We start from the raw sequence: 23,034 nt of genomic DNA, 5'->3' as shown, positions 1-23,034 counted from the left end.
TACACCGGGGATTCAAACCTATTTTTTGTTGGTATTGTTTCTTTCATGATGTAAGTGAACCCTCACCTCATCTGTCTCCATTCAAAATGTAATCTTGACTGCGATAATGCTGCACCATATCTGCCGAGGAATGATTTGAATGAAACCCCCGACCTCGGTTGTGCCTCAGCTGCTTGTTGCGCACGATAGCACGTGTGTATGTATGTATGTATGTATGTGTGTGTGTGTGTGTGTGTGTGTGTATCTGTGTCTGCGCGTGTGCTGAAAAGTAAAAGTAAGGGCTAAAGCATGTGAAGCAGCAGCGATAAGGAAGATTAACAGTAGCAGAGGTGACATTATGAAAACTGATGAGCAGAGATAAAGCTGTGGCTCTGGAAATGAAGAGCTGTACTTGGGAAGTGTGAGCTGATAGTCATCAAACATCCCCAGAGCAAGAGTATCAGCGCAACATGATTGATGGCAAAAGTCACGTAGACAACATTAAATCCAAAATCCCGCAAACAGTCACGCATTATTTCAAAGAAATAATGAAATACAAATTCACACCTCTTCGTCCTGCTCTGTCAACTTCCCACGCATCTGGCACTCTTCAGCGGAAGGATCGCGACCCTCGGCCTCCTCGGGGGATCCATCTAGTCGGGATATCTCTTGTGTCTGAGCCCGAAAAATGTGCTTTTGGTTTGAAGAATCTGAACTGGAAACGGGAGAGCTCTGTTTTCTGTCTTGTAATTTCTGGATGTAATCTGTTGCTTGCTTCAGGTCAGCTTTGCCTTTTTGCAGTTTCTTTTCCAGACTTCCAACCTCAGCTGCCAGGCTGTAAGAACGAGCCTTCTCATCGGACAGATCCTGATAACAGAGAACACATATTAGTTTACCGATCTGTGATGATCGTGAGACGATAAACTACTCATATTGATCGATCGGCGTGATATCTGTGGTGTTATGATTCTACACCTCATGATTGTTGATTATTAAATTTACAATTAATTTTATTAATACTTTGCTTTTTACAATCACTCTTCAAATTGCATGTATACATGTAAACCGACATGAAAACCTTGCATTGGAAATTAACATTGAATTAATGTTAATGTATTGTAACATTAATCAATTGGTGCTGCTCAGTTTGCCGCAATGATAGCAGGCATCCATTTTAAATGACATCACATTTTCCCCAGGATAGGAAAATACCTTCAGTCATCCTCTTGAATTGTCATTTAATGTGTTTATGACCAAAGTCTACATGTCTTCCACACAGCATCAACAAATATCAGCTACCACTTATCTGTAAGACGTTTTCTGTCTTTGTCAGCATAGGTAGTTTGTTAAGGAGAGATAAATAATATGTAATATTGTAATATGATATTATCAATGCTGCACCATTGAAGATTATTATTATTAGTTCTAATACTATAACACTTCAGTACAGTCTTTTTAAAAACCGCCAATACCACATTGCAAAGTCATGTGTCTCACACACACACACACACCTGTGACAGTGACTGAATGGTTGCCTGGGCGTCATTGTACTGGTCCTCCACCTGCTGCTTACTCTCCTCTGTGCTGGTCAATTGAGTGCGGAGTTCTTTCTCAAGGTCCTGCAGTCGAGAGCAGAGCTCCTGGGACTCGTACAGTTGCTTAAAGACACGTCTGCACGCAAGACGGCACACAGACGTCAGACAGAGAATGAATGCAAAGAGCAGAAAGATAGATAAAGACGGTGCGAAACCTGTGATTGAGTGTGTGCACAATGTGTGGAAATAACCAGAGGCTCAGCTATGCAATATTATGACACTTTTGTCAACAATATCACAAATGTATATACATTGCCACACAGAGTAACTCATCAATTTCATTTTACCACGCCCAAAACAAAATCTAATTTAAATTCAGTTGACTATTAAAATGAATTTTCAGTCTGTCTCTCTCAGACTCCCTACCTTAAAATCCTATCATCTCAAATCTTGCATATATAAAGAGATTTGTATTATTTTATTTTATGTATGTATGTATGTATGTATGTATGTATTTATTTATTTATTTATCTATTTATTTATTTATTTATTTATTTATCTTGTTTGTTTGTTTGTTTATTTATGTATTTATTTGTTTGTTTATTTTTAATGTTAATATTGAAATGTGACAGTGTGTATCGACCCCATGTTGTCATGCCAACAATAATCACAATCCCGCACAGGATCCAGTTGTGTGTGTGTGTGTGTGTGTGTGTGTGTGTGTACCTGTGTTCTGCTTCCAGAGCCCGAGTCCTCTGGTTGCTTTGATCCACAGCCAAGGTTGTGCTTTCCAGCTGCTGCTTCAGTCTTGCGGCCTCTCTCTCCTTCTGCCTCCCTTCCTTCCGCTGGCTGTCCAGCTCTGACTGACAGGCCTCTTTCTCCTGCTCCAAGCGTGACGCCTCCAGTTGAGCCTGGTCGTGAGCCCTGGCCAGAGATTCGGCCTCCAGCGTCACCTCACGGAGCTCTCCTTCGAGTTCCTCCTCTCGGCGGCAAGAGGCTTCCAGGCTGCGTCCCTGCCGTTCCAGCTCTGCCCTCAGCGCCTGAATGTTCAGTTCTAATTGGTTGCTCTAGTGACAGATGAGAGGGCTAAGTTCAATTATTGTGCTTTTTGGAGTGTCTATAGAGTTGTTTTACTTGTCTCTGGAGATCATCCTGTCAAACTGATTTTGAGATTGCACCGCAATAAGAACCGGTTTGATACGGCGCGGGTCTGAATTTGATTTCGGATAATTGGTATATTTCACGATAGCACTAAACCAAATTTTGAGGTCGAGTCATATTTCAGAGCGTGTAAGTAGTGACATCCAAAATGAAGTATCGCTATTTTTCCTTTATGAAAAAAACGGTGACACAATAAAATGTACCGAAGTCGGAAGGATTCACCGAAGGTGTTTCTGAATCGGAGGAATTTATGTTGACAAGTGATCTTCTCTTTCAGCTTTCGGTTCTATTGCAAATCACACATAAAATACTTTGCTACATTACGCCGTTTAGAAGAAGTACAGATACTTCAATAATCCACAGTGGAGTTTCTGGAGAAAAAAAAAATACGGTTTTGTGTTTTATGCGTTTCCCTTCGACCTACATACATTCCAACTGCACTCGAAAGCTCGCGCTGATAGTCTCATCTGCGCTGTTACAGCCAAGTGTGGAGGAGTTTCTTGTCAATGGGGCGATAATTCAAATCTAAAGTGGGAATAAACCCTGTCAAATGTCAGATGTAATTTTATACCGTATGAAAAACGATAACTGTATATATATTAAACAACCATTGTCATATTCTGTCTGGTTTCACTCGTAACATTTATGTTACGAAAATAATTCGAGAATGCTCCGCTGTTGTTGGTTTGTACACTTTGCTCTCTCAGCCCATCACTCATCGTCCCCTCGGTGAAATGGCATCATGAAAATAAATATATGTGTGTGTGTGTGTGTGTGTGTGTATACATGTGTACTCTCCAACCTTGCGCTGGGCAGCACGCAGGGTCTCCACTGAGCAGCGCAGCATGTCCCTGTCTCTCTCCAGAGCCGCTCGCTCTCCCTCCAGGGTTGCGATGACCGTGGTTTGCATTCTGTGAAGCTCGGTTTGGCTCCGCAGACGACACAGCTCTTCCTCCATGAGCAGGCCCTCTGACTGAAGCACCTGACACACCCAGGCACCACAAAAAAAAAGGTATATTCTCTCAGTTGTACCAGTTTTTTATATTAGTAAAAAAAAAATTTTTTATATTATCTACAGCTGAATGCGTACGTAAATCATTTGACACTTGATTTGAGCAGAAACAATGCATCATCAACCTGCGTCATTTTGTTCTCCGTGACACTGCAAAGATTTTACACCAACATCTACTGTGTTTCAAAGCAAGATTATCAGAATGGGTTTATAGGACGATGATAGCAGAAACTGGAAATATTATTATTTTTTATGTAAACACCCGCTTGCGGCATGAGTAGGTTATTGAAATGTGATAAAGGTGATGTGCCCGTGATTACGGCTGCACGGCCAACATTAAAATGTCATAGTAAGACGAAAAAAAAAAATCTCTTTATAACCCCTTTTCCCTCATTTTTGAATTCATTCTATGCACTTTGTATCATTCAGTTCTTGTCAACCCCCTCTATCATGCATATCCATTTGTCACACAGCCACTCTATCAAACTGATAACTCATCAATCACTCCCTCCTTCCCGCGAGCCATCATCCATACCTCTATCTGCTGTCGAGCCTCGCCCAGACTCTGAGCCGCTTTCCTCAGATGCTGCACCTCGGCCTCAAGGAGAACCAGCCTCTGCTCCGCCTCCCAGGTTTTCCTGGTCTGCTCCCCCAGTTTGGAGCGCAGGTCCTGGGCCACCATCACCTGCCTGTCAGCCTCTTCCTGGGCCTCATGGAGTTGGTAAGTCAGCGCGTCCTCGGCTGCGGTTTCTGCTGTATCTTCTCCGCGCTTTCCCTGCTGCTTCGACATCTCCAAGCTGGCCGTCACTGCGGTCTGTTCTTTCATAAGTTTGTTTCCCTCCTCCTGTTTTTCTCTACCTTTCTGGCCTCCCTCTGCTTCTCCCCTCCATTTGGACCGGATCTCCTCATCACCTTCCTTTTCGCGAAGAAGGAGAACCTCTTCCCCAACTCCTGCTTCCCTTAGAGCTGTAATAATTTCTCCTCTTCTCTCTTTCTCCTCCAAGATCCGCATTATTCCTTCTCCCTCGACCCTGCATGACTCGGATCTCCGTATTCCTTTCTCCTCCGCCGCCACCTCCTTCACTTTCTCTGTGTTTACCATCTGTACCAGCTGTTCAACGCGTTGCATCAAGGTGGCGTTTTCATTCTTCAAGTTTTGAAACTGTGAAGAACAAAAGGAACATAATGACAAATCAATATAATTCAGTCATTCATTCATTATAAGATAAGATAAGATAAGATAAGATAAGATAAGATAAGATAACATAAGATAAGAAAAGAACAACTTTATTTAGCCCGAAGGAAATTATTGTGCCAGAGTTTCAAGCAAAACATAACAATAACAGATAATAGTAGGGATAGGAAATACAATAAAATATAAAGTGTCAAAGTTAAGGTTATTATCCATACCGCTTATCCTGCACTCGGATTATCCTTTCCAGCCACTCACTCTCTCTCATTTACACGTCTGGGCAATTTATTCCCTGCATGTTTTCGGACCGTGGGAGGAAACCCGAGAACTTTGGTGAGGACTTGCAAACTCCACACAGAAATTCTAGAATTGAACCAGGGACCTCCTTGTTTGGAGGCGGAAGCCCTACTTTCTTATTATTTGTATTTTTCTTTGAGAATTAGTTATTCGCTTATCGCCAATCTCCTTTAGGGCAATGAGCCTTAAAGAAGAAGCGTGATGCCTACAAGTGGGGAACTTGCTCTCTGTCCCGTTGGTATATTAATCCGTACCGATGCACACTTCTTCTCTCATCATTTTCCTTCTCTAAACATAAGTTCAGTCAAGCGCTTATTTTTCCCCTTAAATTCCACCCAGGTACCACACAAAGAAAATAAGAAGAAGCCAATGAATTTGGGTAAAAATCACAAAAGAGATCACAGATTGATTGAAAAGATGCTCGGAGGCAAAGAAAATAGTACACAAATGCGAACAAGGAACCATAAAAAAATAAGAAGAGGTAGGAGAGAACAGACCATTTTACTTTTACTTTGTGTTTACAACATTTCCTGAACAAAATGAGATAGTTGTTAAATAGATGGAGTGGAATGATTGGAAAGAAAAATTGAATGGGGTGTTTAAGTGCCACCTTGGCGTGTAAAAAAATAAATAAATCAATAAATAAACGCAAAACAATGGGTCTGAAACAAGAAGGCTTAATACTAACATTTTAGCAAGTCCAGTGATCACACAGAGGAAATTATAAATAAAGCCTGAGTGAAGCCTAATAGCCGAATGCAGCCGACATAAATAAAAGCACCGGCCACTGTTCGCGGAAAATTAAACGCCATAAAAATAAAATGATATTTGCGATCTCTTTAAGGCCTATAGAGATGTATAAATGCCTTAAAGACATACATATGCTGGATCATTGTCATGAAGGGTTTTGTCATTGTTTTCTGTCATCGGTAATTTTTCTGAGCTCACCTCCCTGAGTGTTTTCTGATGCTGCAGCTCCAGGGTCGCCAGCGCGTCGGCCTGCAGTGACAGGATAGAGACGCAGATTTTTAACTGTATCCGCATTATACACTTTCAATTCTTTTACTCTCCCCGCAATTTCATAAGTCACCATTAAGTCAAACAGCCCATTTTGGTGTTTAACCTTTGAGGTGGCGGATATAGTCTTTTATGGATCGCTTCCATATGTCATGACCCCTGACCTCTTGCTGGGCCTGCAGGTCTTCCAGACGTCTCCTCAACTCCGCATTCTCCCGCTCTGCTCCGAGCAGCTTCAGGGTGGACGCCTCGTTCACCTCCACACTCAGCGGCTTCTGATCTGGGAGAGGAGGGAGCGTATGGAGAACAGGAGCCACAATATCACTTGGTTACTTTTGATTGATTAACAGCGGGGCGGTTTTTCCTCAACATATTTTCTCTTATCATTTAATTAAATGTCTTATATGACAAGGTGAGGAGAAGCAGGCGCTCTGACCAATCAGTTCACTCAGCTCCTCGTCAGATTCCGGCTCTGATTGGAGGAAACGGTGGTGACTCTCAGCGACTTGGAAAGGGAGGCCGCCGCTGTGACTCAGCCTCAAGTCTGCCTCCAGCCTCATGTTCATCTCCAGCAGTTCATCAACCCGCTGCCTCTCAGTGTCTCTTTCCTACAGACACACACACACACACACACACTTACATACATATTTATTCACTTCATGACCACATTTCATGTTGGCATGAATTATGTATTACACCTCTTTGCGAAGGAAGATCATTCAACCAAACTAACTGCCAGTATTTCCAGTCATACTTACATTATCTTTTTGGTACAAAACCATACACTTATGATACTTAACCGTTTCTACCGTTAGCTGAGTACTTGTTACTTTAAGTAACAGCTGCTTATTTAAAAAAAGATTGGGTTTGCAAAGTATTACGGTTCTGGGTAAAACTAAGACAAATAAGATGGACTGGAAGGATATTCCAAGGAGCCGGCTCTAGTGTGGTGCAATCGCCAACAATGAATTCTCGTGTAATCATGTTAAAAGGTATCTTTGAGGCTGAGCCTTTAAAGCAGGGTATAAACATTGACCTTGTCAGAATAAGTAGCCCTCATTGAGGCCTTCTCCGCTCGTAATATGACAAAAGGTCATTGCCGAGGTCCTGAACCAGGAGTCTAAACTTCTGGCTCAGAAGAGGGTCAGGGTTTGGTTCAGGCCGACTATAAGGACCGGAAGTCAGTGCAATTTCCTTTTTTCGTAATTTCAATTCTATCGTGAGCCGGAGGTTTCAGGTGCAAAGTCAGACTTGTGTCTCTAAAAAATAACAGACTGGAAATGCCGGTAAAATATTCATCATCACAAAATGCCTGTTGGACACATATTTGAATTAGATTTTAAATTATCATCAAAAACTTTTATGATGAAGAAATGAAAAAACTTAATATTTGCATCACTCTATGCAGTGAAGCTCAAAATTTTAATTCTAGGCCCAGTGTGTATATTGAATATTGAGAATTTATTTCTTTACAATTAGCAGTTGTCACTTCTTCTCTTCTTCCACTGTACAAAGATTTAAATGTCACCAGCAAAAAGTAAAGAATAAGAATAAGAATAGGAATAGGAATAGGAATAGGAATAGGAATAAGAACAACTTTATTTATCCCGAAGGAAATTGTCGTGCCAGAGTTTCAAGTAAAACATAACAATAATTGATAATAGTAGGAAGGAGGGTCAATAAGAAATACAAATAAATATATAAAGTGTTAAAGTCAAGGCTATCTACTATAGTACTACTTTAGTACTACTCAAGTATAGTAAGCATTTTACTCAAGACATATATTCTGGATGATAGTGATCTCAGGGTGTGCTAATCGTCCTAACATACAACTATTTTTACTACCATATTTAAGAGAAGACACAATTCAAACTCGAATTGTCTGTTGGTTAACTTGCAGGTTAACGATAACGTGTAGGTTATTTTATTAAAGAGACGCATATAGAGAAAAAAAAAATGAAAAAATACACATCCGCCCACCTCTTCGGCATCACTGATTTTCTGACGCAGCAGTAGATTGTCCCTCTCCAGTTCCCTAAGTGAAGACAAGCGCAGCCGTGCATCTGCCAGTTGTTCTTCCAGCAGAGCTTTGGTTTCCTGCAGAGCCGTAGAAAGCTGCTGCTGCTCCTGAAATCAAAAGATGCAGAATCCAGTAAAGTATTAATTGTGAAGAACGTCATCTAATTTGGAGGTGATAACCTCGTTCTCGACTCCGCTTTCTGTAAGCGGTGACTTTTTTTTTTCCACAACGCAGTAATAATCGACATTTAAGCGTCCACCAGAACATACCGTTATTTGTAACTGCTGAACATTTTGATGTATTAATATTGCTTTTAAGTGAAGTGTTTTATACAGCCAATGCTCTCCAATTATAACGGCTGCCAATACCAATACAAATATAAAATCATAATCTGTTAACATAGAGACATCTAAACCGAGTCCCAATGTATACTCGGAGTTTTGCTTCCGTGATTATAGTCATCATTTCTGTAATAAAATTATACCAACGAAGTAATTACCGCGATCAGAAAACACGTCAGCAATATTTATCCGGCCTCCGGTTTCCAAACTCATCAGACTTGAGCTAATTTACCATGTTCACAGATCTCTGCAATTAACTTTGAGCACTGCAATGCTATTATTCCCAGGGGAAAGCTATGAAAATAAGAGCCAAGTGGTGTTTCCTTTTCTTTTAAGAGACACGATCTGCATGTAAATATTCAACTTAGGCTCCTCTGTGACACTTTCCTTTGAAATTGGGGAAAATTAATTATAAATCCAAACATGAGAAGAAATCCTCCTCTGAGCTGATCTCGGCTGTCATAGGGATGAAACGCCAAGGCGGGGTGACTGAGAAGGTGACAACGAGGACACTGTGAGGTGTTTTACAAGAATATGAGCACATTTTCTGCCTCAGAACAGTTATAAAACCATAGAATAAATCTCATTTAGGTGTAAAAGCTCCAATAACTGAAGCTACACTCCTGCTCTTTGTCAATGAAGCAGCTCCAGGCTGTAAATCCTGGTGACATTATACAATATAATCTCATTGTCTGGCTTTGAGCTTCAGAGTTTGTCATACTCACTCTTGATTGAAAAGCTCGAGGCTATGGGAAATAGTGTGTAGCTATAGAGAATAAGTGGCACTTCCTTTGGGAATAATAGCTATTTATTGTGAGGTTTTCAAAAAATAATCCTCTGGATGTGACCTTTAAAAAATGTTTGGGTTGCTGCGTTGTTAAATGTATTTTTATGTGTAAAAATCTATTTGGGTTTTGCGACCCAACAACGCTGCAGAATAATGTGAAACTGGAAAGGTTGCCGTGCTCCTTTTTCTTCTGGTGTAAATGACTTATTCAGAAGTAAGTGCAGTGCGGCTTTGCACCGTGCCAGGCACCTTCAGCTGAGTGCGTGTCAGCTCCAGGCTGCGCAATCTGTGTTTACAGCTCTGAAGCTCCGTCTGGAGCTGCTCGGTCCGTGCGGCTCGCTCACGGGCGCAGTCCAGCTCATCCTGCAGTGTACGCATTCTCCTCACCTCACCCTGCAGACAGCGATTCTGCAGACAAATACACGCAAATGCACACATGGAACATACATACGTACATATACATACAAACGCTAGTGGGACTGAGGTCGGAGGAGGTCGCGAACATATCTGAGATGTGCCGTTGAGCAAACGTTGACTACAGTATGGATGATCCAGGACATAGAAATGTGTGTTTGTATCTATGAGGATTGAATTAAGTGCAGTTTTATTAACTGCATGTGTGTGCTAGCTTTGGATTTTAGGGTGATAAGTTGAGACTAATGGATAGAACTCCAGGTGCACGAACGGGTCGGGGCACTTTTAGAGACCGTCAAAGAAAATCAGGGGGATAAAAAGCAATGCATGGGAGTTTGTACACGGATGCAGGTAAACACTTCAGGAGGAATACAAGGTGAAGAACAGAATAAAGTGGTTGGTAAAAAACTTCAGTATCGATGGAACAACAGCAGGGATTTTATGTGTATTTGGCCGTTGTACCTCAATGTCCTCTTTATCACAGTAATAGCAGCCATCTGTGTTCAATGCAGGGCAGAAAAACATGTGCCCTTTAAACATATAATTTCACAGATGAAGTCTCAATCACCGCTTTCACTTTCACGCAATGCAAATTGTGAAACCCCTGCAAGATAGCCCGACTTGTATTTTCTCCTCATGGTTAGAAACATCCCTCATAGCATATTCGTCACGGGAAGCATTTCATATCGAGAGAGGAAATCGTTTTAAATGCAACAGATACTGTTGATTTCTTCTTTCAAATATTTTTATTCGATAGACCACCCGAGGCGATACAAACAATAAGGCCTGCGCATAATAAGCCTAGCTTTTCTGTCCTTAAACATTTCAAATTGTTATTCTTGAGCACAGAAACCAAAAAGGAATAAAAAGAGAACAAAATGAATACAAAAAAAATCGTTGAAGAGGTCATTGTGTGTTTGTCAGGTGGCCTAGTACTTTGAAAGGTAATTCCACGAATGTTGATGTAATGACCACACTTTCAGTTCAGCAACAATGGGACAAATGTTGAATTAAATTTGCGTTGATGCCATCAACTTTGGAGAAAAGTTATTAAACAGCTACTGAAAATATATGAAATATATAGACTTACATATGTTTCGTGTGTACCAAGCCATTAAAAGAAATAAACTGGACTGATTTGTGAGAGCTGCTAGTAAAGGAGCTTTACTTTGCAACGGTGTTTTCAAACCTTTTTCCGGAGCTTTTGAAACTGCTCTTCCAGAGAATCGATCTCCTGCTTGTGGTCCAATATCTGATCGCCTCTATCTTCCCTAAGACAAATAAAACCGTAACCATCAATACCAAAAATACAGTAACGCATTTCTGCTTTAGTATTAGCAATAACGATTATCGATCGACCACTTTGACAAGTGTCACCACTGATATCGATCATAGTCATAAACTACAGGGCGATTGGTGGAGTTTCTGTCTTTTTTTTACCTGCCCATTAGTTTACAAACACTTTGGTTTACGGTTAGCGAGACTATTACATTTACTGTATGTTGCAAACATTTCAAGGTTTCATTTATCATAGCTTTTCCAAAGGTTCCTCTTTTTCGAACACACACACACACAAACACACACACACCCAAATGCACGCACGCACTCACAGTTGTTGTTTAAGGCGTCGTAACTTGGCCTTGCTGTCTGCCAGCTGGAGTGCCAGACCTTGGGCCGGCCCCTCGCCGTGAGCACCCGGGGGCCCCACGGGTGAGTCGGCCTGGGTCTCCCGCTCCCAACACAGCTCCGCTATCCGCTGAGGAAAGAGGAGGGACAAAAAGAACCATGAAAATTGAATATTTAAAAAAGAAAGGGATGTAGAAAATACAGGAAAAACTGAAAACGCGTCTGTGGAAAGACCAGTGATCAGTCAGTATTGACACGTATTGTTTTTTTTGTTGGTTTGTTTTCTAGGCAAGAAGTCTTTCTCGGCTTTTCTGTCTCCGATCCATATTTTGTATCGAGGACGGCGAATGATGTTTCAGTTTTTGCAAAATTCAGATACGCTGCAGTCTGTCCTTGGTTTTTCTGGGGCATATTCGAATAATTCTGATCTTCTGCCACTCCTGGCTTGATAATCTTGTAGTTTTTAAAGGTTTGTGCTCTCTGACAGCGAGATAGTTCTAAAACTTTGACAAACTTTCTGTCCTGGGGTCTGCGCTCGAGGAGAACGGACTATTTCAGTTTTTTCGTCAATCTTTAAAAATGCCACGTTATACGGGAACATCTGCAAACATCTGCATTTATTTAGTATAATAATATCCCTTGGGGGTCATTTTAAGGCACAGAAAGAAAAGACAAGTCATAATTAAATCAATTTACTGCGTATACAGTCGTTTGTGTTTCCATTTCAATCCGTACCCTAATTGAGCATTTTTATTGCATCTATTTGTCAAATTGGCCGTGGAATCCGTTTTAATTAAAAATCAGGTAAGATTGAGTGTTTCCATTCTGCACTCCAGCAGTGGGTTCCAGATTAGGACGTGAATTAATTGTGTTTGCATACCTCCAAGTGTGTGTCTCTCTGAGCCAGCATACATTGGATTTGTTTTGCCATGGAACTGAACACCAGCTGCATGTCTGCATCTCCCACGTCCACCAGCTCTTCCCACTGAAGCGGAAGCACCATCTGAGGATCCTGAGTCACCTGAAGCAAGGTCAGACTTTCAGTTTTATGAAAAGTTATATCAGATTCTAGGACACCTAACACAAAAGAGACAGTCTGGGGACAAATGATCCGGTCCTTAAGCGCTACGGCATCTCTGTGAATATCAAGCAAGATAAATTGGTCTCCGATCATAAAAACTATTGCTCCCGTTTCTTCGGGGATGTATCTTTTATATGCTCGAATTGACTGAGTAATGCATGAAAAACTAATGATCGCGCAGGCAGGTCCTCCGGTGAAGTTATAAGACCGGGAGGCAGGGGGGGTGCAACCGACCATGCTGGAAGGTCACCTCTCACCTCTCTGATTTATGCAGCTCAGAAAACTGCCACCAAAACTGATCGCCGGCAATATAGTCTCTGTAATTCAGTCATGCTGCCTTGAAAGATAGTGTTTTTGTAAAGCTGGCAATTAGTCATGGGAAGCCGCTTTTGTCTAATTCCTATTCGGCATTCATGCTTTACTAGAGGGGACAGGGAGGAGATGGAGAAGACAGAATGTTGTCACGGGCGGAGGTGGAGACATGGACATGGGGGTTGATGATCCATCAAGGGACACCCAGAGGTCCTTAGAAGCACCTGGCAGAATGAGAAGTAGTTCATTCCCACACTTAACTTGGAGCTGTGAAAGATGCAATAGTTTCACCAGAGTTGCCTCCGGGGCAGCGCTGTGTTGGGATTTTTCCACAAAATCACTTTTAGGAACAAAATCCCCAAAGAAAGGTCTCCTTAGGACTCATTTCCCAAAATACATTAAGTCAGCTCTGGAACATACCTGTTGAATAGAGCTGGCGAGGGCTGCCTGGGTCTCGATGTCCAGAGACTGGATGTCCTGAATGAACCGCTCTTTTTTCTCACACTGGAGATACAGGGAGAATAAATGTGTTTTTGTCAATTTATATCTTTTTTTTTTTTTTTTCATCTATCTACCTTCAGTCAAGCTCAGTGTCAGCTGTCACCGGGCAAAACATAGAGACGCATGTAGAGGCGTACTATATCCGAAAAAGAAGGCTCTAGTTCAGGGATGGGCAATTATTTTGACTTTTATATTTAATATAAGTTATATTTTAATTTATGCACGGGCTAACCAAGTATCATGTAAATTGAACAAAATGAAAATTGCAATTTAAATATTTGAATTTTTTTGGCACTTTATTTCAACTTTCAAATAATTAATGATCGTATAAATGTACTGACATTATTTTGAATGTAATCATCCATACAAAATCAAACCAAAGGAAAAAATAAGGAGTTTCTAAATTCAATATTAATTGAAAATACTTGTTAAAATATTCAAAGAAAATTGTTCGGCGGGACAGATGTGGCCCGCAGGCCGTAAAATACCGGGGTCTCCTCTAGTTAGCCATTAGATTCAAACCTGTGGCCGACGTGGCTCGAAGCGAGATTATAAACCTTTCCACCAACGTGAGCCCTGGAATATGATTTAAAAATGTGCAATACTTTTATTTTGCTCTGTTAATTAGTTTCTATCAAAAGGTTACCCATGCTGTTTCATTAAGTGGGTTTTTCATGAATGTTTCAGTATGATTTCTGAATAATTTTCTTCTTAAAAGAGGAAATTTTCAGTCCTTTCTGTGTTGATTTCTTTTTTTTCTGCCCTGAGCATTTGGGATGTTTAACAGAAAAGTACAGACAGTCCAACCCCAAAAAAAAGTGCCATGGCAAATTTGTGCTGTTGTTTTTTTGAAAAAAATTGCCGATCTATAAAAAACAAACCCCATCTTTCTTAAGCCTTCATACTCCACTGTTTCTTTTATTTTATTTTATTTCATGTCTTCTCATCTTATTCACTGGATTAGCACATTGATCTGGTGGGAGGGGATTAACGGTCTCCATGGTCTATGCTTTGCAATGGCACTGGAACCCCCTGTTTTAGATAATTACACCTTAATAAGTAGAAACCACTTGACAACATAATTTCCAGGAGGCCAATTTCACAAAGAACAATTTAAGAGTTTATGATTTATTCCTCACTAAATAATATAAATGCATTCCCAGTTCTACCTTTGACTGGTAAGTGTGAGGAAAATCTACAGTGAATCTTCTTTGTTAGAAAATGACGCATGAACATTTCCAAAGGATGTCGACCTCCCATGGCGTTTGATAACATTTTTCAAGCAAATGGATGTGCAATTACAATAAAATCGACATTCTAGCAAGGCACATTTTGTCTGGAAATCAAGAAGCGTCATTAAATTAATTCTCTTTTTATCACAAAGCAAATGAAATCTCACACGGACTGTTTTCTTCATTTTCTGTCTTTGTATGTTTAAGTCTTAAAGTTCCCAGGATTTGCCAAGTGGGGGAAAAAACAACCTCAACAAGCCAATATCTTAATTGTCGTGTCTGGCTGAAATACAAGTATCCCTGGAAAATTGTCAGCATATATCTTTCCTCTTAGAACATCCTTAAAATACACTTGTGTTGGGGTTTTGAAGAAACACTGCCGTCTCAGAGAATAGCTGGAAATGTCAAGCGTATTTGTTTATTCTTTACCAAGATTCAATTACATTAATCTGCTCTTCTACTTTTCTTGCACTCCATAGCAGAAAATCCCTCAAGATCTATCACAACTGCTTTATCCATTTAGAAACGAATCACCAAATTCAAAGTTATTCCTTATGCTAACGTCCGCGTTCCCATCAAGGATCGCTCCATGTTTGCAAAAGTCAAAAAGTACACGGATCCTGCAAGGTGAGTCACTTGGAAGGTGACTTTAAATATCACAAATTAAGTCACGACTGCAACTAAAAAGAAAACTTGTATCCCCGTCGCGGTGTCGGCGGACGTTTATAATCGGTTTATGATTACTGTGACATCTGTACAGGCGTGCGTCTGATGTGAAACCATTGGAAGTCATTTTTCACGCTGCAGTGATGTTCATCACAGGTGGTCATTTTAATCTTTGTCACTGACAGCTGTATAGCAAGGTTGTATGACAGACACTGACTATTATTTATATTGAACCCTCGCACTCGTTCATAACCACTTTATTTTACTTCATCGGTCATTGATCGCTCGCGCTTTTTTCCAACTCACGTTATTTAGTTATTTATTCATTTTATTTATTTCAACGCCGCTCGTTACGGCTACCTTCTAGAACTTAGAAGAAAAATTTGACACTCAACCGGTTTTACCCGAGGGCGATTTGAAATTTTCATCTTTTTTCATTTTACCTCCAGCTGTTCTCGTCTTAACGGATTAATTTATTTTACATGTTTTACATAATTTTAATGGGACGTTATATTGACTCTGCTTCTTCATTATTTTATTGCATTTTTATCTGGAGTATACCTTTCTTTTTTTGGTGCACCAAGGTGACGGGAGTCTTCCTTTTCATTTCTTTTTTTTCACCATTTTACACTTGAAAAGCCTTTTTTTTTTTTTCCTCAATGCATTCCTGAATCATATAAAAGGTTTTCAGCATCAGACGAAAAGACAAAGTATTGACCTTAACAAAGTATAACAGTTGCGAGAGTGTGTGTTCACCTGCACGGCACATCCAAGTAAGAGCAGTAGCAGTCGCCGGAGTTCTTCCACAGCCGCTTCTGAACACACAGAGATAACTGTCATCAACACCGTCATCATTATCATCATCATCTCCCCTTTTCAGTATCCGGCTCCCTATCGTTATCACCTTAATACCTTTCACAGATAGCCAAGATGTGGACTCATATATAAAGTATAATTACTTTCTTGCAGCTGAAAAGACAAGGATCTGATACAATCGAGCCGTAATCTTGTACCTGTTAGGGGGTCTTGCCCCAAGATGGCAACATTTGGAAGAGGCACGAGTATTAACTGCTGCAGATACTCCTGAAGAGAGAAAGAAATATGAAGCGTTTGGTGAAAAAAAACATTGTGTCGCCCATCCTGTCCGTCTACCCCTAGTGAGCGTAATAAGACGTTCCATCTGCCCGCTGCAGTTTGTTGTGTAAACAAAGCGCAAATCGGATTGGCCTCATATTCCTCTACTTGGTTTCAGGAGTGTCATACATGATAGTGACTTTCAAGATCCTTTCATAAAACAAGATGAATATTTCGTGAAGTACTGGATTTCCAGCGTTTTGATTTTTTCCTTCTTTTTAAAACCCTTTTTATCCTGAATGTCATCTTTCTCCAGTTTCTTTCTGGAAGGCCAACACATCTCGAATTTGACATTATTTTCATGAACTGACAAACTAATTACGTAAAGTCATTTCCAACCTACTTACTGGTCATTATTGTTTCCTATAATGCTCGAATGGTTTACACCAGCGGTTCCCCAACTTTTTTTGTACCGGGGACCAATTTTAAGCATGAAAATGTTTTCCGCGGACCAGTTAGAAGCACAGGGATTCAAATAATTGAATTGAATAATTGATTCAAAAACATTTGTCAGTTCATGGTATTTAATCCGAATACAATGATTATACACTTTATATTTGGCGATTACAATATTAAGAAACTGGAAACAGTCATTTTTTAAAATAAGATCTGCAAGGTATAATGGAAAAAACTATCATTTGTACCGAGAAAGATTTCTTTGCTGACCGGCACCAAATGATACCAGGTATCAGGGGTTGGGGACCACTGGTTTACATAACACAGCAATGAAAGAAGTCGTCTTTTCTTTATTTACTGTAGGGTTTTTTTTGTTTTTTTTCCAATCCCTCATTTCCTATATTGCCCAAAATGCAACATGACTGATATAACACAGCTAGCTGTACATGTTCAGTGAGTGTGTTGTGCAAGTTGAAGTTCATTTAGCTTCTGACCTCTGGCCTGAAGCGTCATTGTTGATGCACCAGATGTCTGATAACCTCTACGCATTTTCACTTTCAAAGTTGCTTTACCGAGACAGAAATAACCGAGCCCCTTTGGAAACTCAATTTTTAATCCTTTAAAGCTTTGACCGTACAGCTGTAGAAGTCCCAGTGTAAATTATCTTCACCCTTATCTCTGGAATATCACCGTGAAAGCAGTCTCCTGTTCCCAAAGGAGCACATTAAAAAGCTGCCTTTCTCTGTATTTCATTTTCTTTATATTCCCTTAAAAACATAATTTTGAACACAGTGACAGTAGATTTCATTAATAACTCAATGGGTTTTAAACTGACTTATTAAGTACAACTCACACACGAGCACTTAGCATCAGTTTATCAAATATTAAATGGCGCGGTGTAGCGATTGTATATGTATAAAGGATGACAATAAAAGGATGACATTTTCACATTAACATTATAAACAAAGTATGTGCAGCTTAATCCTGACACATCTCAAGTCACATTACCTGCTGTTCTTAAAACTCTAGTCAGAGTTGGACCAACCATCCCAGAGCTTTAGATAAAATAAGATGGATATGGCTCATTTAATCTTTCCATTTCTGTAGACGGCAGTCAGTAGATTACTTTAGTATCAGTTAAGGCATGGAATTTTATAAATTTGGTGATTCTGGACCTGCAGAATGTTAAAAAAAAATATGTAAAATTGTGAGTTTGAGCAAAGTAACAGTTTCTGTTTTAAAGTAATTGCACAAATCTCCTGGAATTTTCCAAATTACCCTAAATTAAAGTGGATGACACAAGAGGTGTACCACCGCAAACATGAGTTTTCTGCCAGCAAAAGGAAGTAGTGGTTTTGCAGACCAACAGCATCCTCCTCTTCCTAAACACCCATAAGCCCCAGAGAAGCATCCATTTATTCACTGTATTTACTTTGTCTTATACTCTGAAGGGACAGTCTCATTCTGCTGTTAATTAAAAAGAGTTTTTGTCAAAGAGCCACACGCTGCCTTTGGCTCCCCCCTCTTCCATCTGCTCTGAAGGAGTTGGAGCCATGAATGAAAAATAACCAGAGGCATCAGTAAGGAGGGAGATCACATTTGCAGGTCTATCAATTCATAAATTACAATAAGATGTACTAACAGGCATTGCAGTGTGTTTGTGTTTGAGTGTGTGCTTGTGAGAGAGAGAGAAAGAGAGAGAGAGAGAGAGAGAGAGAGTGTTTGTGTGTCTGTGTGTGTGTGTGTGTGTGTGTGTGTGTGTGTGCGTGCATGTGTGCATGCGCGTGCATTTTTCATCAGAGGCATGTGCAGTCAACCAGGAGTTTGTGGTCGTTCAGGGCAAGAAGGATATTAACCCCCTGCAACTCTCTATTGGTCATTGCACTGTCAAACGGATTTCTGCAGGATATCATAAGTTACTTTGCTTTTGTGGCTGTAGTTCTCACAAACAGCCAGACATATACTTCCCTCAAATGACTAACCCACTATATTTTACCCGTCATCATTTCTCCAATCACACGTCATCTGTAATCGATACGCTGACGACATACATCCACTTGCAGGAAGCGGTGATACGCTGCAGTTTCCAGGCCAGTGTCTCTAAATGTAAATTTGCAAAGGAAGGGCAATGTGTTCCGGTGAAACTTTTATAACAGAAAAGGACTTGGTCTCTGCCTCGGAAAATAATCTACTTCTCTTGACTTGAACTGAATTTGGAATAAACTTCTCAATTAGTCCTCTGGCTGTAGGAGAGAAAGCAATTTAAATGTATCTGCAAAGTTATCTTTTCCAAGTCCCATCGTTCTCTCATTAATTCCTCTTCAGTGGTGTTTGGATGGTTGACAATTTTCATATTACCCATTGAAAGGTTGTCTTAATGATATCCAAATCTTCTGTGGGCTCTCTCGTTTTTTCTTTACTTTATCTTACTTTGAAATGCATGCACTTATGCAAGTCACTTTTCCCGTGCTTTTTTTTTTCGGGTGGATTGAAACATCATTCATTTGATGTTTTGTAGTCGTAGAAAGATCATCTTACGCAGGGACTGAGAGCTCAATATCTGGAAACCTGATTAGTAAATACTCTTAAGAACAAGGAATTTTAAAATCTAACTGACAGAAGGCTGAAAATTGTGTTTCATTTTCCGAGGGGCTCCGCAGACATTTGGTCTTGGAACGATTACAATACAATACAGTACAAATGAATGCAATAAAATGCATTAAGATATGTCGGAAAAAGATGTGATCTCATTAAATTCTGAATACGGCGGGAAACAACACAATTGTATTAAATCAAACAAATTAAATAGAATAAACTAGACCCTTACAATGGAGTAGAACAATATAAAAAGGAGACACAAAATAGGATAAGCAGATTGAAAGAGGCCGCTTCCTGACAAGTTACCGAATAGAACCGTAGTGTTTTGCTCTCATTCCAGCAAAGATACCGGGGTTTCAGTCACAGCAGAGAAAATTAAGCGTTGCCCGACTGCCCACGGCAGATTGTTTACACACACCACTCTCCTGTCATTGCGTCACTCTCACACACTCCAATAACTATGCACACAGCTCCATAACAAAGATCCCAATGGAGAAAATTATTGTGACCAATGTGGAACCAACCCAGTTAGAGAGAAAGCACCTGCTGGATATGTAGAGCTACACCACTTCCTAATTATAACATCGTGTCCGACGCGCTGCGCCGAGTTTTTCAACGAACGTTGGTAACTCGCTGAGAATTCAAGAAGTGAAACCGTGTAGACTTGTGTTTTTTTTTATGTTGTGTGACAAGCCAGAAATTCCATGTTCCATCCAACGGGGTGGTACTTGGGGAGGTTTTCTTAACTGAGAGTGCAGGGCTGTGAATCATCCTGTGGGGAAAGTATTGTGTCATTTCTTCAAACGCAACAGGGCCGTACAAAGCACGCTGCAAAATTCATGATACACAGAGCTATTTGATAGATTATTTTGTTCTCTTTCTTTCTGTCATCCCCAAACGGCACTTGATAAATAGATAAATAGATAAATGAATGAATGAATAAATAAATAAGTAGATACATGTAAGGGGGGTGCAACAGATGGAACTTTTACTTTCTTTTTCTTTTAAATGTCAAAAAAAATTATTTCATCGTATTTTATGTCTTTTCCAGTCTCCTTGGAAAAACGTATGTTTTGAAATTAATATTTGAGTTCTTCAGTAATCCTCCTTCCGGTCCTTGGTTTTCGCCACCTCCCTCTTTGACAACCACAGCTCTCCCTCCCCGTTTGACCTTTATTTTCACTTTTAGAATATTTCTGCTTCTTTCTATTGACTATCAGAACAAGTCGTCAAAGTCGTCTTTCCCAAAGTTAATGCTGTCAAACCTGAATCGGCCTTTTAAATCTTTTATCATCACCACAACAGTCCACAGATCAAACATCACCAGCTGACAACACCTGAAAAATCAAGATAACTTAAATTGTGCCATTGACAAAGAACATTTAAATAATAACCTGACAGTTTTCAGGTTATTCTGAAATCAAGCCATTTTATAACCAGAAATGCCTCTGTGAGTGACCAGACCAATGCGATGTATTTTTCTAAAATACATCAGGAGGAAGCCAATGCAGAGAAAGGTATTTCTAAATGAGTGCGTACCCTGGCTTTCCGCCGCTCAGCTATGCCTCGCTCATCATACTGGAAAAAAAAATTCCATTGAGTTTATATGATAATAAAAACACTTAAGTTAAACTCAAAACTAGGACAATCAAATAATGGCAAGAAAAGCACAAGACCACAAACATCACAACACTTCACTTTTAAACCACACCAATGGACACACCCACTTCCTTGAAAGAGAGAAAATATTGTCACAAGCGTGCCACCATTTCTTTCCATCTTTAGCGTTCAGTGTTTGAGATTTCTATTGTGCAGGGAGGAATCAGGTGAGACAGAATGTATAGTGAGGATTTGAGATTCTGCAAGAAAGGTTGTGTTGTTCTGAAACATAGCCAAGCTGCCTGGTCCCCTCTGTTTTCAGTCTTTATGCCAATCTTGGCAAACCAACTGCCAGCTGTGGCTTCATATTTAACATGCATGACATAAATCTTCCCATCCAAAGCTTAATCAACAACATTTGCCAATGCAGAATCAGGATTGTGTTCATTCCTCCGCCAAGCTCCAAACTACTCTTCTCGCCCTCAAACTAAATCGTGCCAAGTGAACCGCAGCGGTCGCTTACTGGCAATACGGTTTGGTTTCCCACAGCGGAAATTGTAGCGGTGGGTGAGGAGGAAGAAAGACATTTCCATAAAAAAAATGAAAGAGACCTACTCGTATACCTGGTTTGAGGCAAGTCATGGGTAGGAAGCATGTTAACATAAACAAAAACGCTGTAGGTCCAGTCTTGGTACTGAGATGAACAATGAGCATGAAGTATGTGAGAGGACGGCCTAGACTTTTATCACACAAATATTTACTTGAAAACTAGTGTGTTTCTTTTCTTCTTCACCACTATTCCTCTCTTTTATTTCATGTTAATCCCGGTTCTGGCCAACAAGATTTTTGAAAAACCATGTATGAAACTGTGTTCTCCTGGTGCAAGTGTGTCAGAAGAGAGCGAGGCTGCTAACAAGACACTGAATAATTAGATCTTCCATTGATATAAAAATACTGGTTTTAGTACTTTATAGCAAGTTACAGATGGGCCTATTTTAGCTGTGACATGCAATTCTCATTAATGAACTGTATTCTAACACCTCCCCTTGCAAAATAATAATTCATTGATGCTAAATTTAGACTTTTTTTCAAGATAATATTTGAATTATCTCTGTCTTACTTATTACATTCTTGTCTAATGTAGACAAGAAGCTCGATTTCATGTTTCATTCTCTATGTAGATGAAACATAAAGTGGCACGCATACTCTATGAATGCCAGTTGTTTGGCCCATTCATATTTAACATAAATCCGAGATACATTCGACGATAAAGGTATCGGATAGCCTCTAACTTCTAGGACAAGAAGTACCCGAACCTTTGATTTAAATCTGTGTGTTCTGTTGCCCCGCAACCCATCACTCTTCATTTCCCTCCCGATGATCTAATTCGGCACCTTGACCTCTTCCCTGCTCTGTGTGACCCCGCACTACCTGGTAGAAGACTCTCAGGTGTCGGTTTAAAATAGAAAAGTTCTGGATTCTCGCCATGTGGTCATCTCCTCGACTGTTATACAGCGTCTCCACCTTGGGATTGGGGTCTCTGGGATGAACACAGACAAGAAAAAGATAGAAGAGTATTTACTGCAGCTTGATCAAACAAGCCCGGATAAAACCTTTTATGCCATGGAGCATTTAAGCGGGGAGTTCATATAATTTTAATGAGCTTGTGAAGCAGACTGAAAGAATCCACATGCAATTATTTGTTGAAATAACTGGGGTTAAGTCAGGCCAAATTAATCAGCTGTCTTTAAGACCACTGTGTGTGAGATCTCGTCTTGCTAGTTGAAAGAAAAACGGGTTCAATCTGCTCAAATTTGAACACGAGATAAGGCATTCGGCTGAGAGGGCTATCAGGGTGGCACGTATGCAGATTCAGCTTCATCATTCACTCGCTATTTGTAATAAATATAAATGGATCGCTCATTTGAGACATTAAAAAAATAATAGAGCCTGAAAATGAATAAATTAGCATGAATTAAATGTGTGCGTGTGGGTGTGTATGTGGGTGATAAATAATATAATGATCTTCCAGTATTTACTGCATATTTGACAGAAAGACTCAGACAGCTTATTATTTGTTTCCGTTACGCTTACACGTTTCCATTTAATAATATTTATCATTGTCATTATAAAT

General features: G+C 40.1%; 1 protein-coding gene across 1 annotated transcript in view; it reads right to left on the bottom strand.

Annotated features, from left to right (window-relative positions):
• ccdc88b (coiled-coil and HOOK domain protein 88B) overlaps window positions 1-23,034 on the bottom strand; it is a 38,902-nt gene that overhangs the window by 13,865 nt on the left and 2,003 nt on the right. The window contains exons 3-19 of the mRNA XM_086158629.1: window positions 22,332-22,440; window positions 16,187-16,256; window positions 15,930-15,988; window positions 13,195-13,278; window positions 12,262-12,402; window positions 11,366-11,511; window positions 10,945-11,026; window positions 9,591-9,749; window positions 8,174-8,320; window positions 6,630-6,801; window positions 6,358-6,473; window positions 6,125-6,175; window positions 4,223-4,849; window positions 3,478-3,657; window positions 2,241-2,581; window positions 1,491-1,650; window positions 547-846 (exon numbers count right to left, since the gene is read on the bottom strand). Coding sequence (XP_086014755.1) covers window positions 547-846; window positions 1,491-1,650; window positions 2,241-2,581; window positions 3,478-3,657; window positions 4,223-4,849; window positions 6,125-6,175; window positions 6,358-6,473; window positions 6,630-6,801; window positions 8,174-8,320; window positions 9,591-9,749; window positions 10,945-11,026; window positions 11,366-11,511; window positions 12,262-12,402; window positions 13,195-13,278; window positions 15,930-15,988; window positions 16,187-16,256; window positions 22,332-22,440 — 2,944 coding nt within the window. The remainder of the gene's footprint in view (window positions 1-546; window positions 847-1,490; window positions 1,651-2,240; window positions 2,582-3,477; window positions 3,658-4,222; window positions 4,850-6,124; window positions 6,176-6,357; window positions 6,474-6,629; window positions 6,802-8,173; window positions 8,321-9,590; window positions 9,750-10,944; window positions 11,027-11,365; window positions 11,512-12,261; window positions 12,403-13,194; window positions 13,279-15,929; window positions 15,989-16,186; window positions 16,257-22,331; window positions 22,441-23,034) is intronic.

The sequence above is a fragment of the Fistularia commersonii genome, chromosome 13 (genome assembly GCF_037954325.1).
Source record: "Fistularia commersonii isolate RoL2024-O1a breed Wild chromosome 13, RoL_Fcom_v1.0, whole genome shotgun sequence".
Taxonomy (NCBI): Eukaryota; Metazoa; Chordata; class Actinopteri; order Syngnathiformes; family Fistulariidae; genus Fistularia; species Fistularia commersonii.
The sequence above is the reverse complement of the archived record's forward strand: the minus strand, read 5'-3'. Positions and strand labels throughout refer to the sequence as shown.